Here is a 23,382-nt window from a genome sequence, read left to right on the forward strand (position 1 = left end):
AGGTGAAAGGTGTCTTAGGAGTCCTCTGGCTTAGCTGGCTACATGACACTTCTGGTCTACAATACCCAGACACGGCCTTTGAGCCTAAGTGAGCACCATGAGCAAGAGAGGGCTTAATGCTGCCTGAGGAGTTTGCACCCTTTGCCAACACCTCTGTTATGATGAAAGCTATAAGTAGCAGGGAAAGGAAACTTCACTTGTCTGGGGGGTGGTGATGGGCAGGGCAGGATTCCTGAAGGAAGTAATGCCTTAGCTAAGTCTTAGATGTGTGGTAGTTAGCCAGGCAAAAAAGGGAAATGGCATTCTCAATTGAGTGAATCATAAATTCAAAGACAGAGCAGCAGAAGAAAACGAGGCATGTTAAGAAAAATTTGTACATACTTGAGCATGGCTGGAGCATAGGGTGTGTGAGAAAGTGTCAAAACTACTACAGACAGAGGAATGCAGGGACCAGAGGTGTTGGGGAACATGAACTGTAGGCAGGGAAGTAATATGGTTAGATACAAGGGACAGCTCCCTCTGGCAGTACTGTGGAAGACAGTTTGGGGAGGCTATGGAGCCTGAGACTTGTCAATCCTGAACATAATTAATACCCAAGTGTTCCAGTAAATACTGATATTAAAAGCAATAATGTAATACTTTTCTTCTTAAAGGCAGAAAAATTAACTAAACATTTTTCTCTATAACTGGAATTATGCTATATATGTTGGCCTCTTATTTTTTTTTACTCACTATATCGAATTCTTTGTCTACCACATGATATTTGAAAACATTCCAAATATGAGTTAGACAACTGAGTCAAATGATCTACGTTAAAGAATCTACTTACATCCTTTAGAGTAATAATGTTTGGATGTTGTCCATAACGAAGAAGAATTTCAATTTCTTCTGTAGGGTCTCTCTTGCTTTTATCAATAATCTAAAAGGCAAATATTTATCATAAAATCTCATGAACTATACAGTATAAACGTTAACTATTTACAGCTACAGGCTTAGGTGTTATTTTGTGTAAACACTGTATTTATAAGCCATTTATCAACCATTTTTATTCAAGTACCTGGCCAGACTGTCTAATCAAAATTTGAAAGCCAGTCTTGATATAGATGGCAAGACTGTAAAGTAAACTCTATGCCATGAGTCACATTCAAACCAGGTCTGTCTAGTTTAAATTTTTAGCAAGTTTAGGATTTAATAAAAACTCAAAAGCCTCAAGAAAAGGTACCAAGAACACAGTTAACATATCTTTCTTCCAGCCTTCAATGTCCTACACCTTTGGGAACTCAGTTAACTTAAAAACAAAAAAAAAAAAACAAAAAAAATTTATTTATTTTTGGCTGCGTTGGGTCTTCGTTGCTGTGCGTGGACTTTCTCTAGGTGCGGCGAGCGGGGGCTACTCTTCATTGTGGTGCGCAGGCTTCTCATTGCGGTGGCCTCTCTTGTTGCGGAGCATGGGCTTCAGTAGTTGTGGCACGTGGGCTTCAGTAGTTGTGGCTAACAGGATCTAGAGCGCAGGCTCAGTAGTTGTGGCGCACGGGCTTAGTTGCTCTGCAGCACGTGGGATCTTCCTGGACCAGGGCTCAAACCCGTGTCCCCTGCATTGGTAGGCGGATTCTTTTTTGTGTGTGTGTGTGTTACGCGGCCTCTCACTGTTGTGGCCTCTCCCGTTGTGGAGCACGGGCTCCGGACGCGCAGGCTCAGCGGCCATGGCCCACGGGCCCAGCCACTTCGCGGCACGTGGGATCCTCCCGGACCGGGGCACGAACCCGTGTCCCCTGCATCGGCAGGCGGACTCTCAACCACCGCGCCACCAGGGAAGCCCCGGCAGGCGGATTCTTAACCACTGCACCACCAGGGAAGCCCTCAGTTAACTTCTAACCCCATCAATACAGATAATTAAGAGCAAGATGTATTTATAATACCACCATTAGCATTTGTTTATTGAATTTACTTTCTTAATAAAATGCTTCAATGGAATATCCCATCAGTTGTAAGCTACTTATAAACAATTAATAGTTAAGTGGAACAAACTTTATTTTTGAAGCTAGGTAGAAAGCTAAGCAGAATACCATACCTAGAATTCTACTTGGTTAGAATGAAGTTTAATTATTACCATAAAGCCCTTTAAAATACTAATTTAGCTTTCCAACTCTTTTATGTCACCTGCTTCTTAAAAATACTTCTCTTTGGCTTCCCTGGTGGCGCAGTGGTTGAGAGTCCACCTGCCGATGCAAGGGACACGGGTTCGTGCCCCAGTCCAGGAAGATCCCACATGCCGCGGAATGGCTGGACCCATGAGCCATGGCCGCTGAGCCTGCGCGTCCGGAGCCTGTGCTCCGCAACGGGAGAGGCCACAACAGTGAGAGGCCCGCGTATGGCAAAACAAACAAACAAACAAACAAAACTTCTCTTAACGTTTTAATCTGTTAAAGTAACATTATATTTTTAAAAAGGCAACAAGGACTTCCCTGGTGGCACAGTGGTTAAGAATCCGCCTGCCAGTGCAGGGGACACGGGTTCGATCCCTGCTCCGGGAAGATCCCACATGCCGCAGAGCAACTAAGCCCGTGTGCTACAACTACTGAGACTGCACTCTAGAGCCTGCAAGCCACAACTACTGAAGCCCGCGTGCTCTAGGGCCCATGTGCCGCAACTGCTGAAGCCCGCACGCCTAGAGTCCATGCTCCACAACAAGAGAAGCCACCGCATTGAGAAGCCCACACACCGCAACGAAGAGTAGCCCCCGCTCGCTGCAACTAGAGAAAGCCTGTGCAGCAACGAAGACCCAATGCAGCCAAAAAAAAAGCTGGAAAAAAAAAAGAAAGAAAAGGCAACAAGTTTTGCTTTCATTTCATCCAAAAGGTAGTCTGAAATAAATTCTGTGACCTTCATACTTTCAGTTTTAAAACAGCTTAGTAATTATGTATGCAACAAATACCCAAACGCTTCAGCATCCTAGGAAAGAGCTTGCAACTCTCAATATGAGCCAAATCTGTTATCTGAAATGGATTTAGTTGTGAAAACAGTTCTTTATTTGGAGAACAGGGAAGTCAAACACACAGGCGTCCACTGTGATCAACTGCAAATGATAGTGTAGAATCAGGTAAGTGGATGATTAAGAGGAAAGGTACATGGAATAGACATGCTGACTCAAGGGAGATGATTTGGGGTTAGTCTTTTGAAAACCAGAACACACTGGGAGGTTTTATTTTATTTTTTAAATTTATTATTTACTTATTTTTTGGCCGCACCACATGGCTTGCGGGATCTTAGTTCCTGGACCAGGGATTGAACCCGTGCTCCCTGCAGTGGAAGCGTGGAGTCCTAACCACTGGACCACCAGAGAATTGGGGAGGTTTTATTTTTGGCAACATTCTCTCTGATTGGCTAATCGTGAGCCCAGCTTACATTATATCCATAACTCTGCTTGTGAATCTTAGATATGTAGTAATTTCAGTAGAATCAAGTGCTGGGATTGGTTTTAGGGATCTAATTTAAGTCACAAGAATCCACATATAGCTGGAAGATATTCTCAAGGTTTTGGTATACTGCTCCTGGTTTCTATAATTTGAAGGGGGCCTCAGGACATTTCTGCTTTTTTCTGATGTGTTTATGGAGGCAAGATACATTCTTAAATTGCCTACCAAGTACATTATTCACATTCTCTCCTTTCATGTGTGCAATTTGGAAATTTCTATGTACCCCACATTTCACTGAGTAGAAGAGCAAATTAAAATGTATTTCTATGGTTCATCCTTATAACTGACAGAATGCCTTACAGACACTGATGACTTTTTAAAACAACTACATCCAAGTTTAAAATAGCAGCAACAATTTTTGGGTGTGTCCTCCCAGATATTTGCTATGCATAAATAAAGCACATTTATTTTTATTTTTACACAGTAAAATCATACTAGATCTAGATAAATGGATAGATTGGTGGAAGGATAGAAGTAATAATAATTAATGCCACTTTCCCCACTAACTAAACACAAGCTACCCATAGTTATAGACTAGTTCTAAGGCTCAAGTTAAGTTGAAAGCTTTAGACATTACTTGAATTGTTTGTGATGGGAGAGCAGAGGCATCCAACTCAAGAAGTGAAAAGGCAGAAACTTGAATATAGTATTTGTTCACTTATAACCAAAGGTTTGGACTCGAACTTTATCATAGAGGTATGTGCCTTGGTTTTTGGTTTAGAAAATCCTTACTGTCTTAGGATGCTTGACGAACTTAAAACAGCTAATGATAATATATTTTATGACAGTGGTTCTTATTCTTTTATTGGTTCACAGATCCTTCTAAATGTGAAAGATGGTATGAACATTTCTGCCATAAAAATGTAAACATACAAAATTTGGCATATAATTCCGAGGAACTCCCTGACATCTTGACCATAAACGGGGGACTTCTGAGAGTACACGGGGTGCTACTAAAAACCAGGTCAGGTGTAAAGTGGTACTGCCCTCCGCAAACTGGATGTATGCTGCCTTACCTTTTGAGCTCATAGGAGGATCTATGGTTCCAGATTAAGATCCCCGAAGATCACTAGCCAGACATTTAAATTACCTTACCTTTTTATAACAAAAGGCACACTTACCAAAGAAGAGTGTAATTTTTAACTGGTACTAGCATGCATGAATAAGAACTGTTAGAGGTGCATTTGAAATCTAAAAACACTTACCTTCACTGCAAACTCCATGTTTGTGGCTTTATGTATACATCTCTTGCAAACGGAGTAGGAGCCAACCCCAATATCTTCTTTTACTTCATATCCATCAGTAAACTGAATACTGTTCCTGTGTAACTGCTACAAACACAATTATAAATTGATGAAGAGCCCTGTAATGACTTTGGTACATTACATAATAGGGAAACATGTTACTCAGCATGCACTGTTAGCCTTAACTATAAATATAAATGAATTTAGTAAAAATAAAAATGAATCTTTCTGCATATATTCTTCTATAACTGTGCATTTCTGAAGTGTCTACAATACAATGCACAGCAAGAAATATGCCTTTAAAAAAAGCTTATGTTGAAAAGAAAAAACTGAATATGTACAATAAGAAACACAGAGCTACGTGACAAGGGGCTGACAGCCTTGCCAGTGGTTATGTCCCAATCTACTCCCCAAACGGCTACAGGTCTTTGAAATACCTTTGCAAATGGGGAGGCATTTGAAACCTCTGGCATAGAAGAAAAGATTTAGGAGGATTCAGAATTAGAACATCTGGATTCTTCTCTCCGATGTGCCACATAGAAATCATAAACATACATTCTATAGAATTCATCACATGCTTGTCATAGTAAAAGGGACAGAGTATTTCAACATGAACTTTGTTCAAAAAACAGTGCTTAAATTGGTTTTCTAGAAAGTGGAAAGCAAGATAACTGACTTGTGAAAAAAAACTTTAGCGCAAAAGCAACTTAATCATCAAGCAAATTCAAGCACTAAGTATACCCTAAAAACAATTCAATGCTTCAAAAGATATATCTAGTTCCCTCTATGATTAAGAAGATGAATTAAATTTATCTTTCCATGATACTACGATGGGAAGAAATAAATCTAATGGTTTGTACTATTTGTGTTCCTCTAATAACATTTAATTTAGCAGTGCAGTCGCCTGCTACAAACACACACACTCAGAAACCTGCTTCTGTAGCTCCTTTTTCTCCCACTGATCAACAGATGGGATAAGGAGGGAGTTACCCTAAGGCAGTACCCATAACCATTTCTTCCTACTGACAATGGGGCTCCAAAAGAACAAGGACACAAAACTTGGAAAACTTAAAATTTAAGTTTATTTTTATTTCTTATATATTTCTATGGCAGAGGCTGGCAAACTATGGCCTGTGGGCCAAATCTGGTTCACTACCAGTTTTTTCTAAATAAAGTTTTATTGGCACACAGCCATGTTCATTCATTTACATACAATCTATGACTGCTTTTGTGCTACAACGGCAGAGTTGAGTAGTTGCAACAGAGATCCATACACCCTAAGAAGCCTCAAATATTTATTATCTGGTCCTTAAAGAAAAAGTCTGCTGACCCCTGTTCTAAAGTATCAGTGAACTAGGAGACCTCAGCTCACCATAGCTGATCTAACAGAGACAGAGGATGAAACAAATTAGGCCCAATAAACATTCTGAGGCACAGGAGACGAGAGACAACAAGATGGTGATACTTATCTCAACTCTCTTAGAATTCTACTTTCAAGTCAGATAGGTATCCAGGATTCTGGCGCATGCAACCTTTTCAAAGGTATATGAAAGGAGTTTCTAAGAGTAATGTCAATGATATAAAATGTATTTTAAGCTGCTCACTTAAGGTCAGCAGATCAAATCTAACATAATTATCCACACAATGAACTGTATCTTACAATATTTCAAATTTAAAATTACTTAAGACATTCACTCACCTGAACAATTGAATGCACACCAACTGTCTGCATAGCTTGGCTTTCATCATCTGAGGTAATAGCAACAAAACTAAACCCCCGAAAAAGCTGATGTGCATTAGCACTAGGTGGAATGCCAGGTGAATCTGAAAAGAATAATAAATTACTAAGAAAGTAATTGCTTTGAAAGGTAATTAAGGGAAGAATTGTCAACATTATGACCGTTCTCACTTATTCTGGAATTCTACTCTCAGGCATCCAGTGTTTCCAGGATAACTAAGTAAGGCACTGTATCAGATCTGTCCTGATGGCTTATTGCCATGAAAACTCTAACATCCTAGTCCCTCAGAGCACAGAAAATTGCTAATTCATTTGAAGAATATACTAAATTAATGAATTACTGGGTTAATATTATTCTAAATTAGCACTGTCCCAAAGAATTTCCTGCAGTGATGGAAATTTTCTTTATCTGTGCTGCCCAATACAGTAGCCCCTAGCCACATGTAGCTACTGAGAATTCGAGATGTGGTTAGTGTGACTAAGAAACAAAATTTTTAATTTTAATTAATTTAAATTTAAATAGCCACATATGGCTATTGGCTACCACATTGGACAGTGCAGCCCTAAATAATAACCTAACAATGCTATGGCTCCTGGTTAGGGGGAGATACAAGGTTGATCTGCAGATAATTTAGGAGAAAGGAATTTAGTCCAGTGGTCTCAATACATAATGTCAGAATCTAGAAATCTAAACTGAAGATAAAATTATTATACACATAAAAGATCAAATATATATATATATAAATTATTATATATATATGTACTAGGACAATCACAGTACATAGTCCTTAAAATGTTTTATGACATGACATGTATTGTTATTCAAATTATTTATGTGGAATCTACTGGCATTAACAAAAACGGAAAAATACTTTCACAATGTAGTTAATGCTCACTATAAAAAGAAATAATAAAAGTATAATAAATGTGTTATTCATAAATATAAACACACAATTAGGCATACTAATATTTATAAACATACTATAAAGGCTAAAGGCAAGCAAAAAACAGGTAAATCTACTTAAACATCAACTCCACATAAAGTTCTCTTTTAATATCATACTGAAGACTTCTGCTAAGAGAACCTATCTGGGCAGAATATAATATAGAACTGCTCTATTCTAAGATTTTTTTCCTCTATCAGGACAAATTGTATTGAGAAAGCAAAGTAAAACATTACCATATATCATCAGTTCTATGCATATCACTGTCTATACATTTGATAAAATTCTGTTCATGTGTTAATCCAAATTTCTAAGGCTGCCTTATAAAAATAAACACCCATCAATGCTTAATATACACTGTTAGACTTTTGGCTGTAAAGCTTTATAGCAAGGTTTGAATGATACACTCTATGGGAAATACACGCAAGTACATTTTCTATTTATTTGCTTGTCAATGATAAACCTGGGATCTGATACACCTAAATGAGAGAATATTAGAGTGCAAAACACCATTATGTATAATACACACACTTATGAATGAAATACAACTTACCATTTCAAAGATCACTTCTCTATAATAGTAACTGTGCAATTTTAGGATAAAGTTTGTACAATTTTGGGATAAAGCCTGATACAGGATATGAATCATTTTGAAGTTATCACACCTCACATAAAGTTTAAGTTATGTTTGGGATTTGAACTTTGTAAGTACTTCCAGAATACCATATAATATTAGAATTTTAAAGGGCACTATTTATGCTGTAGTATTTCATGTGAACATAGCTACAGGTAAATAAACGCACAACCAAATAATTTTTTCACACAAATTGTATCAAAGTTTAAGGTACAACATAATTTGCTAAAAGATTTAACAAGGACCTTAACTTCTATAAAATGCTATAAAGGATTTACTAATGATCTAGTTATTGCAGCAGGGGTAGTGTATGAAGGGAAGAAATGAGGACAGTATATAGAGTTATACTAGATAAGATTTTCTGATTGAACAAGAAAAATATATATATTGTCTTATATTTGGGTTTTCACGTTTTCTCCTTACCTTTGGGAGTTTTCGCAGTAAACTCAGGATCAAAATAGAAAGTATCTTCAGGCCTGCCAGTTGCAGGTTTAAAAGGTGGATGAATTTCTCTTCTATACAGTTTCTGGAGGAAAAAAAGAGACTTAGACATGTGTTAATTATAAAAAAAATTTCAAGCAAGTTTTCATTCTATACTTACATTCCAGTCTATTGTTGAGAAAAATGAATGTCTTTTAATTTCTTCAACTCCATCTGGTCCTGCGCCTATCAAAAATTGACTAGTTTTGATTAAATGGTAATTTTATTTCAAGGATAAATATATATATTGTTTATTCAGTCTTCACTTTTAACATTTGTCCTACTATTTCATAATCCCACAACAAACACAAATATCCATCTCCCCCCTAGAAAACAAACACCAACAAACACACAAAAGAAACAAATTAATTAAAAATTTTACCTAATCTGTTTGCAGGATTTCGTTTGAAAAGCATTCGTAAAAGACTCTGGGCTTCAGGACTCAAAAACTGTGGCATCCCAAGTTTGGCTCTAAATAATAAATCCATATAATATTTTATGTTTTGGAGGTATCTGTATTTTATTTTTAAAATAAACTTAATTTTAAGATAATTATGGATTCAAAATCAGAAATAATACAAAGAGAGCCTACCTACGTACCCTTTACCCAGTTTCCCCCAGTGGTAACATCTTACAAAACTATAGTGTGATATCACAACCAGGATACTGACATTGACACAATCCACTGATCTCATTCAGATATCTCCAATTTTCATTGCACTTATTTGTGTGTGTGTTTAGTTCTATGCCATCTTTTAAATTGAAGTATAGTTGATTTACAGTATTATATTAGTTTCAGGTGTACAGCATAGTGATTCAGTATTTTTGCAGATTATATTCCATTTTAGGTTATTATAAGATAACGGCCATAACTCCCTGTGTTATATTGTATATCCTGTTGCTTATTGATTTTATACAGTGGTTTGTATCTGTTAATCCCACGCCCCTAATTTGTCCCTACCCCCCTTCCATCTCCCCTTCGGTAACCATATGTTTGTCCTCTGTATCTGTGAATGTTTCTGTTTTGCATATACATTCATTTGTATTATTTTTTGACTCCACATGTAAATGGTATCATACAGTATTTGTCTCTCTCTGTCTCAGTTATCTCACTTAGCATAATGCCCTCAAGGTCCCTCCACATTGCTGAAAATGGCAGAATTTCATTCTGTTTTATGGCTGAGTAACATTCCATTGTGTGTGTGTGTGTGTATGTGTGTGTGTATGCCAAACCTCCTTAATCCAATCATCTGTTAATGGGCACCTGGGGTGCTTCCATGTCTTGGCTATTGTAAATTGTGCTGCTATGAACACTGGGGTGCATGTATCTTTCTGAATTAGTGTTTTCCCACCAACAGTGTACAAGGGTTCCCCTTTCTCCACATACTCTCCAACGTGTGCTTTTTTTTTTTGGCCACACCACGCACCTTGCGGGATCTTAGTTCCCCGACCAGGGATTGAACCCAGGCCCTCACAGTGAAAGCACGGAGCCCTAACCACTGGACCGCCAGGGAATTCCCATCCAACATGTGTTATTTGTAGACTTTTTTTTTTAAACATCTTTATTGGAGCATAATTGCCTTACAATGTTGTGTTAGTTTCTGCTGTATAACAAAGTAAAAATATGGAATGCTTCACGAATTTGCATGTCATCCTTGCCCAGGAGCCATGCTAATCTTCTCTGTATCATTCCAATTTTAGTATATGCACTGCCAAAGCGACCACTATTTGTAGACTTTTTGATGACAGCCATCCTGACAGCTGTGAGGTGAAGTTCTATGCTTTTTTATTACATTTCTAAGTTCCTGTATCCACCACCACAGTAAAGGTACTGAACAGTTCAACACCACCAGAATCCCTCAAGTGGCTCCTTTATAACCACACCCACCTCCCTCCCTCCCCAATTCCTAACCTCTGGCGACCACTAATCTATTCTCCATTTCTATAATTTTGTCATTTTAAGAATGCCATGTAAATGGAACCATACAGTATGTAACTTTTTTCATGCAGCATAATTCCCTTGAGATTCATCCAAGTTGTTGTATTAATAGTTCATTCCGTTTATTTATCTATCTATTATATTATTTATTTGGTTGCACCGGGTCTTAATTGCAGCACGTGGGCTCTTTAGTTGCTGCTCCAGGGCTCCTTAGTTGCGGCTCACAGGCTCCTTAGTTGTGGCTCGCCGGCTGCTTAGTTGCAGCACACGAACTCTTAGTTGCGGCATGCTTGTGAGACCTAGTTCCCTGACCAGGGACTGAACCCAGGCCCCCTGCATTGGGAGCGTGGAGTCCTATCCACTGCACCACCAGGGAAGTCCCAATAGTTCATTCATGTTTATTGCTAAGTAGTATTCCATGACAAGGATATTCCACAGATTATCCATTTATCTGTTGAGGGACATTTGGATTGTGTCCAGTTTGGGGCTATTACGAATAAAACTGCTATGAACATTTGGGTCTAGGTTTTTGTGTGAACACAGAATGTTAGCCCCAAATCTTCTAATGAACTTTTCCATCTTTCAGAATTTTGTAAAAAGCACTACTGTAAAACTAAGATCATCTGAGTCTTAGTTCTGGGTCTGTTACTAAGAACTTTGTGACCTTGGGAAAGCCAATCCCCCTGAGCCTGTTACTAGTTCTTCATGAGCAAGGGGATTGGATGTTAGATTAATGGCTGCCAAACTGTAGACTTGGAACCCTTTCTCAACAGGAATTTAAGAAATCCAACATTTAAAACATTTAAAAGAACATGTGCTTCATACACCTATTTTTTCCCCTCCCATTCCCTTTAATAGCCCTCCAGGGAAGAGGAGCTGGTGGGAAAGGGGTCTGTGGAACATCTAAGATGTCTGTGGCACACAGTCTGAAAACCACTGGCCTGGATGAGCTTGAAGGTCTGTTTCAGTTCTAATATATAATTTTACTCTTTTTCTCAACCTACAAATTAAGGAAACCAATGATCCTGTAAGTATGAAAATAATAACAGAGCTGGAGAAAATGGCTAGCAGAGAAAATTCTATTTCAGAAATAGATCCATTTATTATTCAGTGAGTTGTTATTGAAGCTACTATGTGCTAGACACTGCTTAGGATACGGAGATAAAGACAGCCCCCCCAAAATCAGTGGGGAAGACAGATATAGATAACGCTAGTACATTAAGAGACAAATTCAGAAGGACACATGTAAAGAGTGCTAAGGGAACAGTAGGGGATATCTATTTTAGCATGGGAGATTGTAAAAGGCCTTAAATGCAATTTAAAGGTTGAGAATCTATTCGTTTGGCCAGTGTCCCCCAATATTTTATTAAATACTATTAATTTTTCTAGACACTTAGCAACAACAAAAAATATTTCATGATCCAGGGAGTTTGTGGAATGCTATCTATTATACCCCTTGTTAGAGACATAAAATAAAATACGTTGCATATAAAAGGCCGATAAATTTACAGTAATGAAATCAGTATTTTTCTAAACATTTGTTTTTAGCACCTCTTCTTCAGAGAATACCTATTAACATCTTGTAGAATTAGCGTTCTGTTAAACAACAGAAACGAGGGGAAACACTGCCGTATTTGGTAACAGGAATATAGCAGAGGTCTTTAAGCAGTGGACTAACGGACTAGATTTATTTTCAAGAAGGGAACTCCAAGGGAAGTATAGAATGATCTGGAGTGGGAAGCGGTGGTAGGCAGTGGGCAATCTACTTAGAAGCTTGGCCCTATAGGGGGGTAGGAGATCACCATGGGTAGGAGATCTGAGAACTGTGAGCAGTGCAATGCAGAGGAAATGTTGGGACAGTGAAATATTTTTGAGAGTGAATTTGGTGAATACCTTTGTATGCAAGAGAGGAAGAAATCAAGAACGATTTCTAGGTTTCTGGCTTAGGAGATAGGGTACATGGAAATGCTGCTAATTGGGAATACAAGAAGAGGAACAGAACAGCGAACAAAGATAAATTTCGTTTAAAAATGTTAAGTCATGCATGTCATATGTTTTGTGAGAAACATGCAGGTGAGTAAATGGAAACAAAGGTCTGGTGCCTGGTAAATTAAGGTAAGAAAGAGTGATTTGGGAGTAATTAAAATGTTCAATAGTTATTGGAAAGACTGATGTCAATCAGGAAAGTGAGTCCAGGCGGGGAGAAAAGCGTATCAGAGATGGAACACTGGGTAATGAGAACATTTAAAAGGTGGTCAGAAAAAGAACAATTTGGGCATTAAAAATAATGAATGCAATTGGCTGAATCACACTGATTATTAAATCCCATGACTTCGTTATAGTGAAAAAGGAAAAGGAAATGTCAAAACTAACATAAAAACCCAACTCATTGGACATCACCCCCACTGGGGCTCATCTTGTTTGAGCTTTATTTCAAGGTAACTAAATAGCCCTAGTTGATGAGGAAAAGCTCATTGTTTTGGAAAATAACAGCTAATAAGTGAAGGAATAACAGTAATAGAAAATACACAATTTAAAATCCCTAATAAAATAACTGTTTCAAGTAGTGATTATCAGTGGATGAAACTATTAGATGAAAGCCTGACAGGGAACTTTACAATGGAGGGATCAGCTGTAACCATGGGAATTCGTCACTTAAAGTGGGGCAACATGGTGCTGTAGCCTCCTGATGTGATGCAATACAGTGCAAAAGCATGAGCTATGAAATAATGTTGCCAAAAAAGTTTAACCAAAAACAGGATAAAGTGACAAGTGAAAAAATATCACAAGGAGAAAAAAAAAACTTCACACTCCTGGGAAAAGACTAATTATTATGTAACCATGGTAACAAGAGAGGAGCCAGAACCATTCAGTTGATCAAAGACAACTTGCCTAGGTGAACAGAGTTTTTGTTTTTTTGTTTTTGCAAACCAACGAATCAGTAACTGCTCTTCATCTGTGAAAATTAGCCAAATAAGAATGAACTGACGCCAATAACCACACCTGAGTGCCAAGAGTCCCACCCAAGTAACCACACTTACAGATAATGTCAATTCATTTTAGGCCCTGAAAACCTGCCAATTCTTGAACTCCACCCTTCCCCAAAACCCTATATAAGAACAGTGGTCTACTCTGCTTGGAGAGATTCTACTGGACCAGCACCGCTTTCCCTACTATAGTAAGCAATACAATCACCTTTATGCTTTTTGTTTCAGATATTAAGAAGTGGTCTCATCTATTAACAAGATAAATTCAGAAAGTGAAATTCTCTAAAAGTGACATGGTTTCTACAAGTAAATGGCAGGGGAACAACAGGGGTACACTGTTCTAGATGAACAGAAGCTGAAGAAATACAACCAAAAGATATGTGCAGACTTGATTTGGGATACAGTTTTGGAGAAAACCTGAAAAATCTGGTTAAGGATTGGGATTAGATGACTATTACCAGTTTACATAAGAAAATATCCATACATTTTAGCAATGCAAACTGCAGTAGGTGAGAAATGACATGTCTGGAATGCTTAAACTATTTCAGTAAAGAAGAAAAAAAGAAAGGAGGAATAGACAAAGCAAATGTGGCAAAATCTTTATGACTGTTGAATGTGGGTGATTGGTATACGTATGTTCACTGTATTATTCTATTTTTGCGAATTTACCCTTGAATTTTTTCATAATTAAAAAGAGAAAAGCAGGCAGAGAAGGAATGGTCGAGCAAAAGAGACCAAAAGAGGAATGGTTAGAGACGTGGGAGAAGCAGATGAAAGTAGGAAAAATGAAGGGGGGAGGGGGTGGCCAGCAGTGTCAAATACTCCTCAGAGACCTTCCTTAAATGTCTCATCTAACATGATTCCTGCCCCTGCCCCTTCCCTCACACTTCAAGAGTACCCTGGTTTATTATCCCCACTGCTCCTATTACTATGGGAAATTATTATATTTATTTGTTTAAATATTAATTCCTTGTCTCCCCCACTAGAATGCAAGCTTAGTGAGACCACAGAAGATCTTGTCAGTCTTGTTCACATTGCATCCTGAGTACATATAGAAAGACCTCAATCATCTGTTGAATGAACTGCGTGAACAAATCATACAAAGAGTCACCTTTCTGACAATCTGCCACTAGTTTAAGCAACCAGGAAATTACTGATGACCATAGTGAGAGAAGTTTCAATGGAGCGGTAGAAATGAACGACAAACAGGCTATGGGATACAAGCAGCCAAAAAAAAGTAACAGAAAGCACAGACCACTCTTTAAAGAGGCTTTGTGTTGAAAGAATGCAGGAAGATGCTGCAGAAACTTGAAAGATAGGCCAAGTCAAAGAAATGGTTTGTTTTTCTCAACACTAAAGTGTGTGTATTAGCTGAAAGGAAGGGGCCAGAGTAGATGGAGTGATGAAGGTTCACTGAGCATTTATTTGTATAGCAAATATTTTTCAATGTTTTTTATTGTGAAGAATAACATAAAGTGCAAAAAACAAAACCAAACCTCCCAAACCCAAAACCAAAGTACACAGCTCCATGATTGACCACAAAGTGAACAGTCATCTGGCCAAGAAATATAACATTGCCAGAACCCCTCATCCAATGTAACTACTTTCCTTATTTTGCCGCAGGCTTCTGCCATCTAAGTAGGGACCCTAAAAACTATGCTTTAGTTTGTCTGCTTTTAAAACTTTATAAATAGGATCACCTATGTAGTATTCATTCTTTTGTGTCTGAATTACTTTTGCTCAACATTCTTGTGAGATTTACCCAAGTCATTGTATGTAACTGTGGTTTGTTCATTTTCTTTGCTGTATAGCACACTACACCCATGGGCAAAAGGCTTCAGCCTACTTTTCTATGGCTTTTGAGCTACAAATGGTTTTTACATTTTAAAAGTGTTAGAAGCAAATAATAAACAATACAAATATGTGACAGAGACTGTGTGTGGCTTACAAAATCTAAAATATTTATAGTCAACCCCTGCTATATTCCATTGTATGAATATACCACAATTTATTAGTCCATTCTTCTGTTAACAATCTAGTTTCTACCTTTTGGCTATTATAAATAATGCTGCTATAAATATCTGGGTACTTGTTTCTTGATATGCAAGTACCTTGATGCATAAAAACTGGGTGCATGCCTAGGAATAGGATTACTGGATGAGGTTATACACGTATTTGACTTTAGAAGAAATGCCAAAAACTGCTTTCCAAAGAGGTTATATGAGTATTTACATTCCTTCCAGCTATGTATGAAAGCTGCCACTGCTCCACAGCCCGTTAGCACTTGGTATTGTCAGTCTTTGTACCCTTAGCTACTCTGGGGTATGTAGTTGTAGCTTGCTGTGGTTTTTTTTTTTTTTTTTTTTTTTTTTTTTTTTTTGCGGTATGCGGGCCTCTCACCATTGTGGCCTCTCCCGTTAAGGAGCACAGGCTCCGGACGCGCAGGCTCAGCGACCATGGCCCATGGGCCCAGCTGCTCCGCAGCATGTGGGATCCTCCCGGACTGGGGCACGAACCCATGTCCCCTGCATCAGCAGGCGGATTCCCAACCACTGCACCACCAGGGAAGCCCTCGCTGTGGTTTTAATTTGCATTTTCTGATTAATGAGGGCAAGCATCTTTTAATAAGCTTATTGGCCATAGGATATCCTCTTTTGTGAAGTCCCTACGTCTCCTCATGTTTCTACTGGGCTGTCTTTTTCTTATTGATTGACTGGAGTCCTTGACATATTCTGGAAACAAGTCCTTTGTTGGTTATATGTTATAAATTTCTTCTATTTTTTCAATGGAATATTTTGATGAGAAGTTATTAATTTTAATGTAGTAATAATTTATCAATCTTTTCCTTTATGGCTCATGCTTTTTGTGTTGAAAGACTACTTTTTCTACACCAAGGTCATGAAGATTCCTCCTATATTCTCTTCTAGAATCTTTCTCCCCTTTTCCCATATATATGTTAAAAAATACATATATATATATATATATATTTGTAATATACTTGGAAATGATTTGTGTATGGTGTGAGGTAGTTGTTTTATCTTTTTCTGTATGAATACCATTTTTTTCCAGCATGATTTACTAAAAAAAGAGTGCTATTTCCCTACTGCTCTGCAATTTCCAATGGTTGTAAATTAAGTGTCCATATATGTATAGGTCTGCTACTGGCCTCTCTAGTCCATTGCACAAGTCTATTTTCTATACTTGTTTTAATGCCATACTGTCCTAATTATAGTTATAGCAAGGCTTGATACTTGGTAAAGCAAGTCCTCCTATCTTGATATTCTTCAGGAGTGTTTTAGCTATTCTTGGTCCTTTGTATTATCATATAAGAATCAATTTATTAAGTTCCACACAAAAAAACTGTTAGGATTTAAATATGATTTGCATTGAAACTACAGTTATGCTGTCCAATATGGTAGCCACTAGTCACATACAGCCACTGAGCACTTGAAATGTGGCTAGCCCAAACTGTAAGTGTAAAACCTGCAGTGAGTTTCAAATAAAAAAAAATAATGTATCATATCTCGATCATTTTTTAATGCTGATCACATGTTGAAATGATAGTATCTTGGATATACTGGGTTAAATAAAATATATTACAATCGGGACCTCCCTGGTGGCGCAGTGGTTGAGAGTCCGCCTGCCGAAGCAGGGGACACGGGTTCGTGCCCCGGTCTGGGAGGATCCCACATGCCGCGGAGCGGCCGGGCCCGTGCCCCATGGCCGCTGAGCCTGCACGCCCGGAGCCTGTGCTCTGCAACGGGAGAGGCCACAACAGTGAGATGCCCGCGTATCGCAAAAAAAAAAAAATATATATATATATATATTACAATTAATTTTAGTTGTTTCTTTTTACTTTTTTAATGTTGCTACTAGAAAATTTTAAATTATGTATGGGGTTCACATTATATTTTTTTATTGGATAACACACATCCTTTATAACACTTGGGTCTGTCATAATGTGAATATGGTACAACCTTCCAAGTTACTTTGGTCTTTTAAAATTTCCTAACATTTTCTAAGTTCTCTGCATAGAGTTCTTGATTAACTTCTGCTAGATTTATCCCTAGGTTTGATTTTTGTTTTACTATTGTAAACAGTATCTTTTTTAAAAAAATTCCATTTTCTGTTGCTAGTATACAGACATGAAATAGATTTTATTTACTGACCCTTTATCCAGCAACTTTGCCAGGCTCTCATTAATTCCAAGGATTTATATGAAGATTTGGATTTTCTACGGACACAATCATGTTAACTAAATAATGACAATTTTTTTTGGCCGCACCATGGGGCTTGCGGGATCTTAGTTCCCTGACCAAGGATCAAACCCAGGCCCCTGGCAGTGGAAGCGTGGAGTCCTAACCACTGGACCACCAGGGAATTCCCAATAATGACAATTTTATTTCTTCTTTTTAAACCTTAAACTGCACTTCTTTTGGATGCCTTACTGTACTTGCTAGTACCTCCAGGACAATGTAAACAGAAGTAGAATAATGGGCATCTTTTTCATATTCCAAATCTCAAAGGTAAAGCTTTCAATAGTAACATGAAGATAATTATGAGTATTCTAGATCTATGGGGTTTGCTCATATTTAAACCACATAATATTGATGTCATAATATCAATGAATTTCTTAGTTATTTCTTATACTATAGCTAACACTCTAAAAATCTCTGAAGCATTTATTTTTAAATCTCATCAAAACACATCCACTAGGGAGTACTTACTTAAGAATCATAGTCATTGTTTCCTTTCGATCTTTTCCTTGGAAAGGTAGTGTACCAGTGAGCATCTCAAACTATAAAAAGGCAAAATAATCAGAGGTATTAGTCAGTAGGTATAAAATCTCAAGGTTAGAAGATAAAAAAGCATCATCTTAATTACAACCACATCTTCTAAAATTGTTATATAATAAAACAAGTGATTTATATTTCTATTATATTCACTAGTGAACTTCAAAAAAACAAAAAAAAAAGAAAAAGAAAAACACCCCAAACCTTACCATTAACACACCGAAAGACCACCAGTCCGCACTCTGAGTATGACCTCGACGATTAACTACTTCTGGAGCCATGTATTCCACAGTTCCACAAAAAGAATATGCTTTCTTTTCATGGTCAATAGACTCTTTACTTAGGCCAAAATCTGTCAAAATAAATATCAAGTTCATAAATATCCTACAATAATTTGCACACGTAAAGTTTAAACTTTGAGTTCCAAAGTTTACATTAATAGTTCCAATATTTACATTAATTATTTAAAAATTCTAATTCAAGTTTTTAACACAATGTGTTACTTAATATTTATACCATGATCAACCTTAAAGGAAATTAATTATATAGAGTAGGAGAGACTACTTTAACAAAATGAGGATTTTTACCTGTTAACTTGATGTGACCTTCTTCATCAAGAAGTATGCTGAAAGAAAACAAAGTTAGAAAATCTTTTCAAACCATTAAAGAGAGATTTTTCGAAGCTAAAACTGAAATTACTTTTTTAAGTATCAGATCATCACATTCATTCCAAAATATTGCTTTAGACTCTGAATAAAAAGGCGAAGGTAAAGGAGGAGAAAAATTATTTTTTTGGACACACATATATAACGAATCCCAAAGGCAAAGCCTTATAACTTGTATTAATGAGCCAGGGACACTTGAGAACTATGAGGAAAGGAACCAAAACCTATATTCTAAGTTGCTCTTAGTGCCTTTCTGCAGAGGTGGCCTAACTAAACTCCCTAGTGCTTGCACAATAGACAGAGGTCTGGACAGTTAAGTCAGAAGTGTCAGAGCTGTCATTTTAAAGGCATCTGACTCAATCATTCTTTACTAGCTTCTTTTCTTTTTCTTTTTCTTTTTCTTTTTTTGGCTGTGCTGCGCAGTTTGCGGGATCTTAGTTCCCCAACCAGGGACTGAACCCAGGCCCCAGCAGTGAAAGCGACGAGTCCTAACCACTGGACCGCCAGGGAATTCCCTCCTAGCTTTTTTTCTGACACAACTTATACAATCCTCTTCTCAACACACCTTCCTCATACTCCTTGTTCTTCTTTGACCCATCACTACATTGTATATATTATCCAGTGTTTTCTCTCTTTTTCAGTAAACTGAGAGCTCCTTGAGACTTTGACCTTATTCATCTTGTAGCTCACTGTTTGGCAGAGCACAGATAAATAAGAAATGTATATTGCATGAATGGGGCCAGTCTACAAAGGGCTGATAGAGCATTCCAAAGAGTCTGGATTTCTTCTTAAGGGCAATGAAGATCATAAAAGGTTTACATGCATGGAAGGTAAAGATAATCAGATCTGCAATTTTAGAAAACAATTTAGAAGGAAAAATAAAGAATATTTAGTGTGCTCTTAGGTATGACTTATGATAAAGAACAACAACTGTAGAAGACACTCAAGTTTCTGGCTTTAGCAGATACTTGAGTGGAGAGTAAGGTCGTTAATTAAGGAGCTATAGAAAGGAGTAAGTACTAAGCTGTTAAGCCAGTTACTGCATTTCTGGATGGGTATTTTAGTATACTGACTTGAAAGGTCAAGTAATAAGGTCAACTATTTCACTCATATTCAAAACTATTCCATAATATAGGCATTTCCTTACTTTTAATACATTTAATTACTTTTAATTCCTTACTTTATTTCCTTACTTTTAATTCTTTTAATTAACTAAAAAAATGTGCAAGCCTAATTTTGTTATAATAAAATTTTACTATGTCAAAAATACTACCAACCTTCCTATATCATCGGTTCAACTATGATTACAATAATGTTTACCAGTGAGGGTAATTCAGTAGGGACACAGTGTTCAAGTCTCTTTCACTACAAGGGACTTGTTATGAAAAAAATACTGATCTTGATTATGCTTGACTAGAAAGCAGACCAACACATTTAGGGAATATAAAGGGAATTATTAGGTATGGTGGGAATCATCCTCCCTTCTGTCTAATCAATACCTGGAAGACAGTTCTAAATACAAAACAAAACAAACCTCAAATCATTCTTGGCAATTTTGAAAAAATTAAAAAAGAAAATATGGCTCAAAGGGCATTACTTATACTTCCTATAGCGAGTGCATTCTAAGATAACCATGCCCGTCCTTTATCTTTGAAAGAAAAAGTCAACTGTATTACTCTCAATAAGCAAAGTTCCCTTTCAATTATTAATAATTATTTTTAGCCATATTTATTGTAACAGAGTTCTAGTTTAAAAGGATCTGGAAAACCCCTTATAGTGCATAAAACAATTGGTCTAAAAATTTAAATTTCTCCTAAGCTCTACATGATGATATCACTTAGATCATTTAACAATTAAATGTTCTTTCAGTTTAATAGTGTAGTCTAGACATTTAATAAAAATCTCACTATAAGCAATCTTGCCCACATTAGATCTTATTTGATCTTTGAGACAGGATCCATGCTTTATATATAATTTTATAACCAACATTAATACAATGGTCTACAATAAATACATTCAATTAAATGATATAAAACATGAACACATTTTTATTATGAATGTTTAATCTTACGTTCACAGTAATTTTTTTCTTCTAAGGACTATATGCTTGAATATTCATTCTCACTAGGAATTATATTTTATGTTGTCATAGTTAGAAATTGGGAAAATGATGAGAAAAACTCAGTCATTATCTGGGGAATAAAATCAGAACCATATGAAACTTATCTGAAAACAAAATACCTGAAAAACAAACGTAAAATATGAAAGTATAACAATTTCTAAATGATCACTTAACAGGATTCCAAAGGAGTATTTCCTTTGTTTCCTACTGTAATATATAATTTAAATTTTGCATATAACATTTAAATGTAAGTAATATCCAAATTCTTGATAAAGATGATAGTTACACAACTCTGTGAATATACTAAAAACCATCAACTTGTATACTTTATTTTTAATAGCTGGATATTTAATATATCATATAGGTCCAAAGATCAGGACACAAAGATTTATGTACAGTATTTATTTAATAAAGTTTAAAACAAATGAAACCTATATTGTTTAAGAATGCATACTTAGGTGGTAGAACTATTTTTTTTTAATTAAAAAAATTTTTTTTAGTATAATTAAAGGTTACTTTCCATTTATAGTTCTTCCCAAATATTGGCTATATTCCCCCGTGTTGTACAATACATCCTTGAGCTTATCTCACACCCAATACTTTGTACCTTACCGCTTCCCCACCTCTATATTCCCGCCCCACCCCCCAGCAGCTACTAATTTTGTTTTTTTATGGCTGAGAAATATTCCATTGCATATTTATAACACATCTTTATCCATTCATCTGTTGGTGGACAGCTGGGTTGCTTCCATATCTTGGCAATTGTAAATAATGCTGCTATGAACATTGGGGTATGTGGACTATATCTCAAAAAAGCTATTTTAAAAAATTCTTGATAGAACAAGGCTCTTGTTTATATCCTTAAAAAAGAGAAAAGAAAACCTTTCTTTCTCAAAGTGGTAGATAGTAAACACCAACAAATTAAAACACAGAAGTGTGTACAATTTAAATAATATTAGTTTTTTGATAACCACTACTATAAAAGTAAAGGGAAATTTGCTTAACTCTCATTAAAAATTTGAAATCATGTGGAGAAGAAAATTTTCAATAAATGGTATTTGGAGGAAACAATTAGCTCCATGCCATCCCTCACACCAAAAAGTTTCTAGATGGAGTTACAAGTAAAAAAAAAGAAACCATAAAGTTAGAAGAAAAAAATCTTATCATGAGAATTGGAAAAGCCCTTTGAAGAATAAAAGTCACAGAAAAAAATCACAAAAGAAAAGACTGGTAGATCTGAGAGAAAAATAATTGTGTAGGTTAAAATAACACAGAATTAAAAGATAGGGACTTCCCTGGTGGCGCAGTGGTTAAGAATCCGCCTGCCAATGCAGGGGACATGGGTTCGATCCCTGGTACAGGAAGATCCCACATGCCGCGAAGCAACTAAGTCCATGTGCCACAACTACTGAGCCTGCGCTGTAGAGCCTGTGAGCCACAACTACTGAGCCTGAGTGCCACAACTACTGAAGCCCACACACCTAGAGCCTGTGCTCCACAACAAAGACAAGCCACTGCGATGAGAAGCCCGCACACCGCAATGAAGAGTAGCTCCCATTTGCCACAACTAGGGAAAGCCTGCGTGCAGCAACAAAGACCCAACACGGCCTATTACATACACACATACATATATAAATAATAAAATAAAAAGATAAAAGATAAAATTTAAAGATAAACTAGAAAAGTGTATTTGCAACATATGTCAAACAGTTAAATTCTTAATTTGTACAGAAAGGTCTCTTACAAATCAATGGGAAAAAAACAACACTCCAAAAGAAAAATGAGCAAAGGCCATGAACAGAAAAATCACACAAAAATACAACTGCCAATAAACCTATGAACATAGATTTCCACTTCATTAAAAATCAAAGAATGCAAATAAAAACAAGGTAATGTTAACAGATACTTTGATGAACAGATATTTAAAAGTATGAGAACATAAAGGGTTAGCAGAAATATGAAGCATAGGCATTCTAATCCAATGTTTGTGGTAGTTCTATGAAATAATACTATTTTGTATTACCCCCTAAATAATTATATTACATTGTATTCAACTTAGCAGCATGATTCCTTACTTTTCTGGTTTTAAGTCTCTATAGATTATTCCCAGGCTATGTAGATGGTCTAAAGCAAGCGCAAGTTCAGCCAAGTAGAATTTGACATCTTCTTCTGTGAACATGACCTAAAATAAAATAATAATTTTTCTGTCTTTATTTTCTTTTTGCATTTACTATTTTTTTTAAAGTTCCATCCTACAGTTTAAATATCAAAAAATTATAAATATGCTAATTACACAATTCACTTATGAAAGAAATTTGCAAAAATGACTGAATCAGTCAACTAATGACTTACTAAATGCT

General features: G+C 36.6%; 1 protein-coding gene across 3 annotated transcripts in view; it reads right to left on the minus strand.

The window, feature by feature from the left end:
* Window positions 1-23,382, minus strand: part of RPS6KA3 (ribosomal protein S6 kinase A3) — a 110,383-nt gene that overhangs the window by 16,836 nt on the left and 70,165 nt on the right. For all 3 annotated transcript variants that reach the window (XM_082609974.1, XM_082609976.1, XM_082609975.1), the window contains 10 exons: window positions 23,098-23,204; window positions 18,823-18,860; window positions 18,445-18,587; window positions 18,170-18,240; window positions 8,899-8,987; window positions 8,638-8,702; window positions 8,460-8,562; window positions 6,420-6,544; window positions 4,682-4,807; window positions 830-919 (listed from right to left, as the gene is read on the minus strand). In XM_082609974.1, coding sequence (XP_082466100.1) covers window positions 830-919; window positions 4,682-4,807; window positions 6,420-6,544; window positions 8,460-8,562; window positions 8,638-8,702; window positions 8,899-8,987; window positions 18,170-18,240; window positions 18,445-18,587; window positions 18,823-18,860; window positions 23,098-23,204 — 957 coding nt within the window. The remainder of the gene's footprint in view (window positions 1-829; window positions 920-4,681; window positions 4,808-6,419; window positions 6,545-8,459; window positions 8,563-8,637; window positions 8,703-8,898; window positions 8,988-18,169; window positions 18,241-18,444; window positions 18,588-18,822; window positions 18,861-23,097; window positions 23,205-23,382) is intronic.

Source organism: Mesoplodon mirus (genome assembly GCF_964341445.2).
Source record: "Mesoplodon mirus genome assembly, chromosome: X".
Lineage (NCBI taxonomy): Eukaryota > Metazoa > Chordata > Mammalia > Artiodactyla > Ziphiidae > Mesoplodon > Mesoplodon mirus.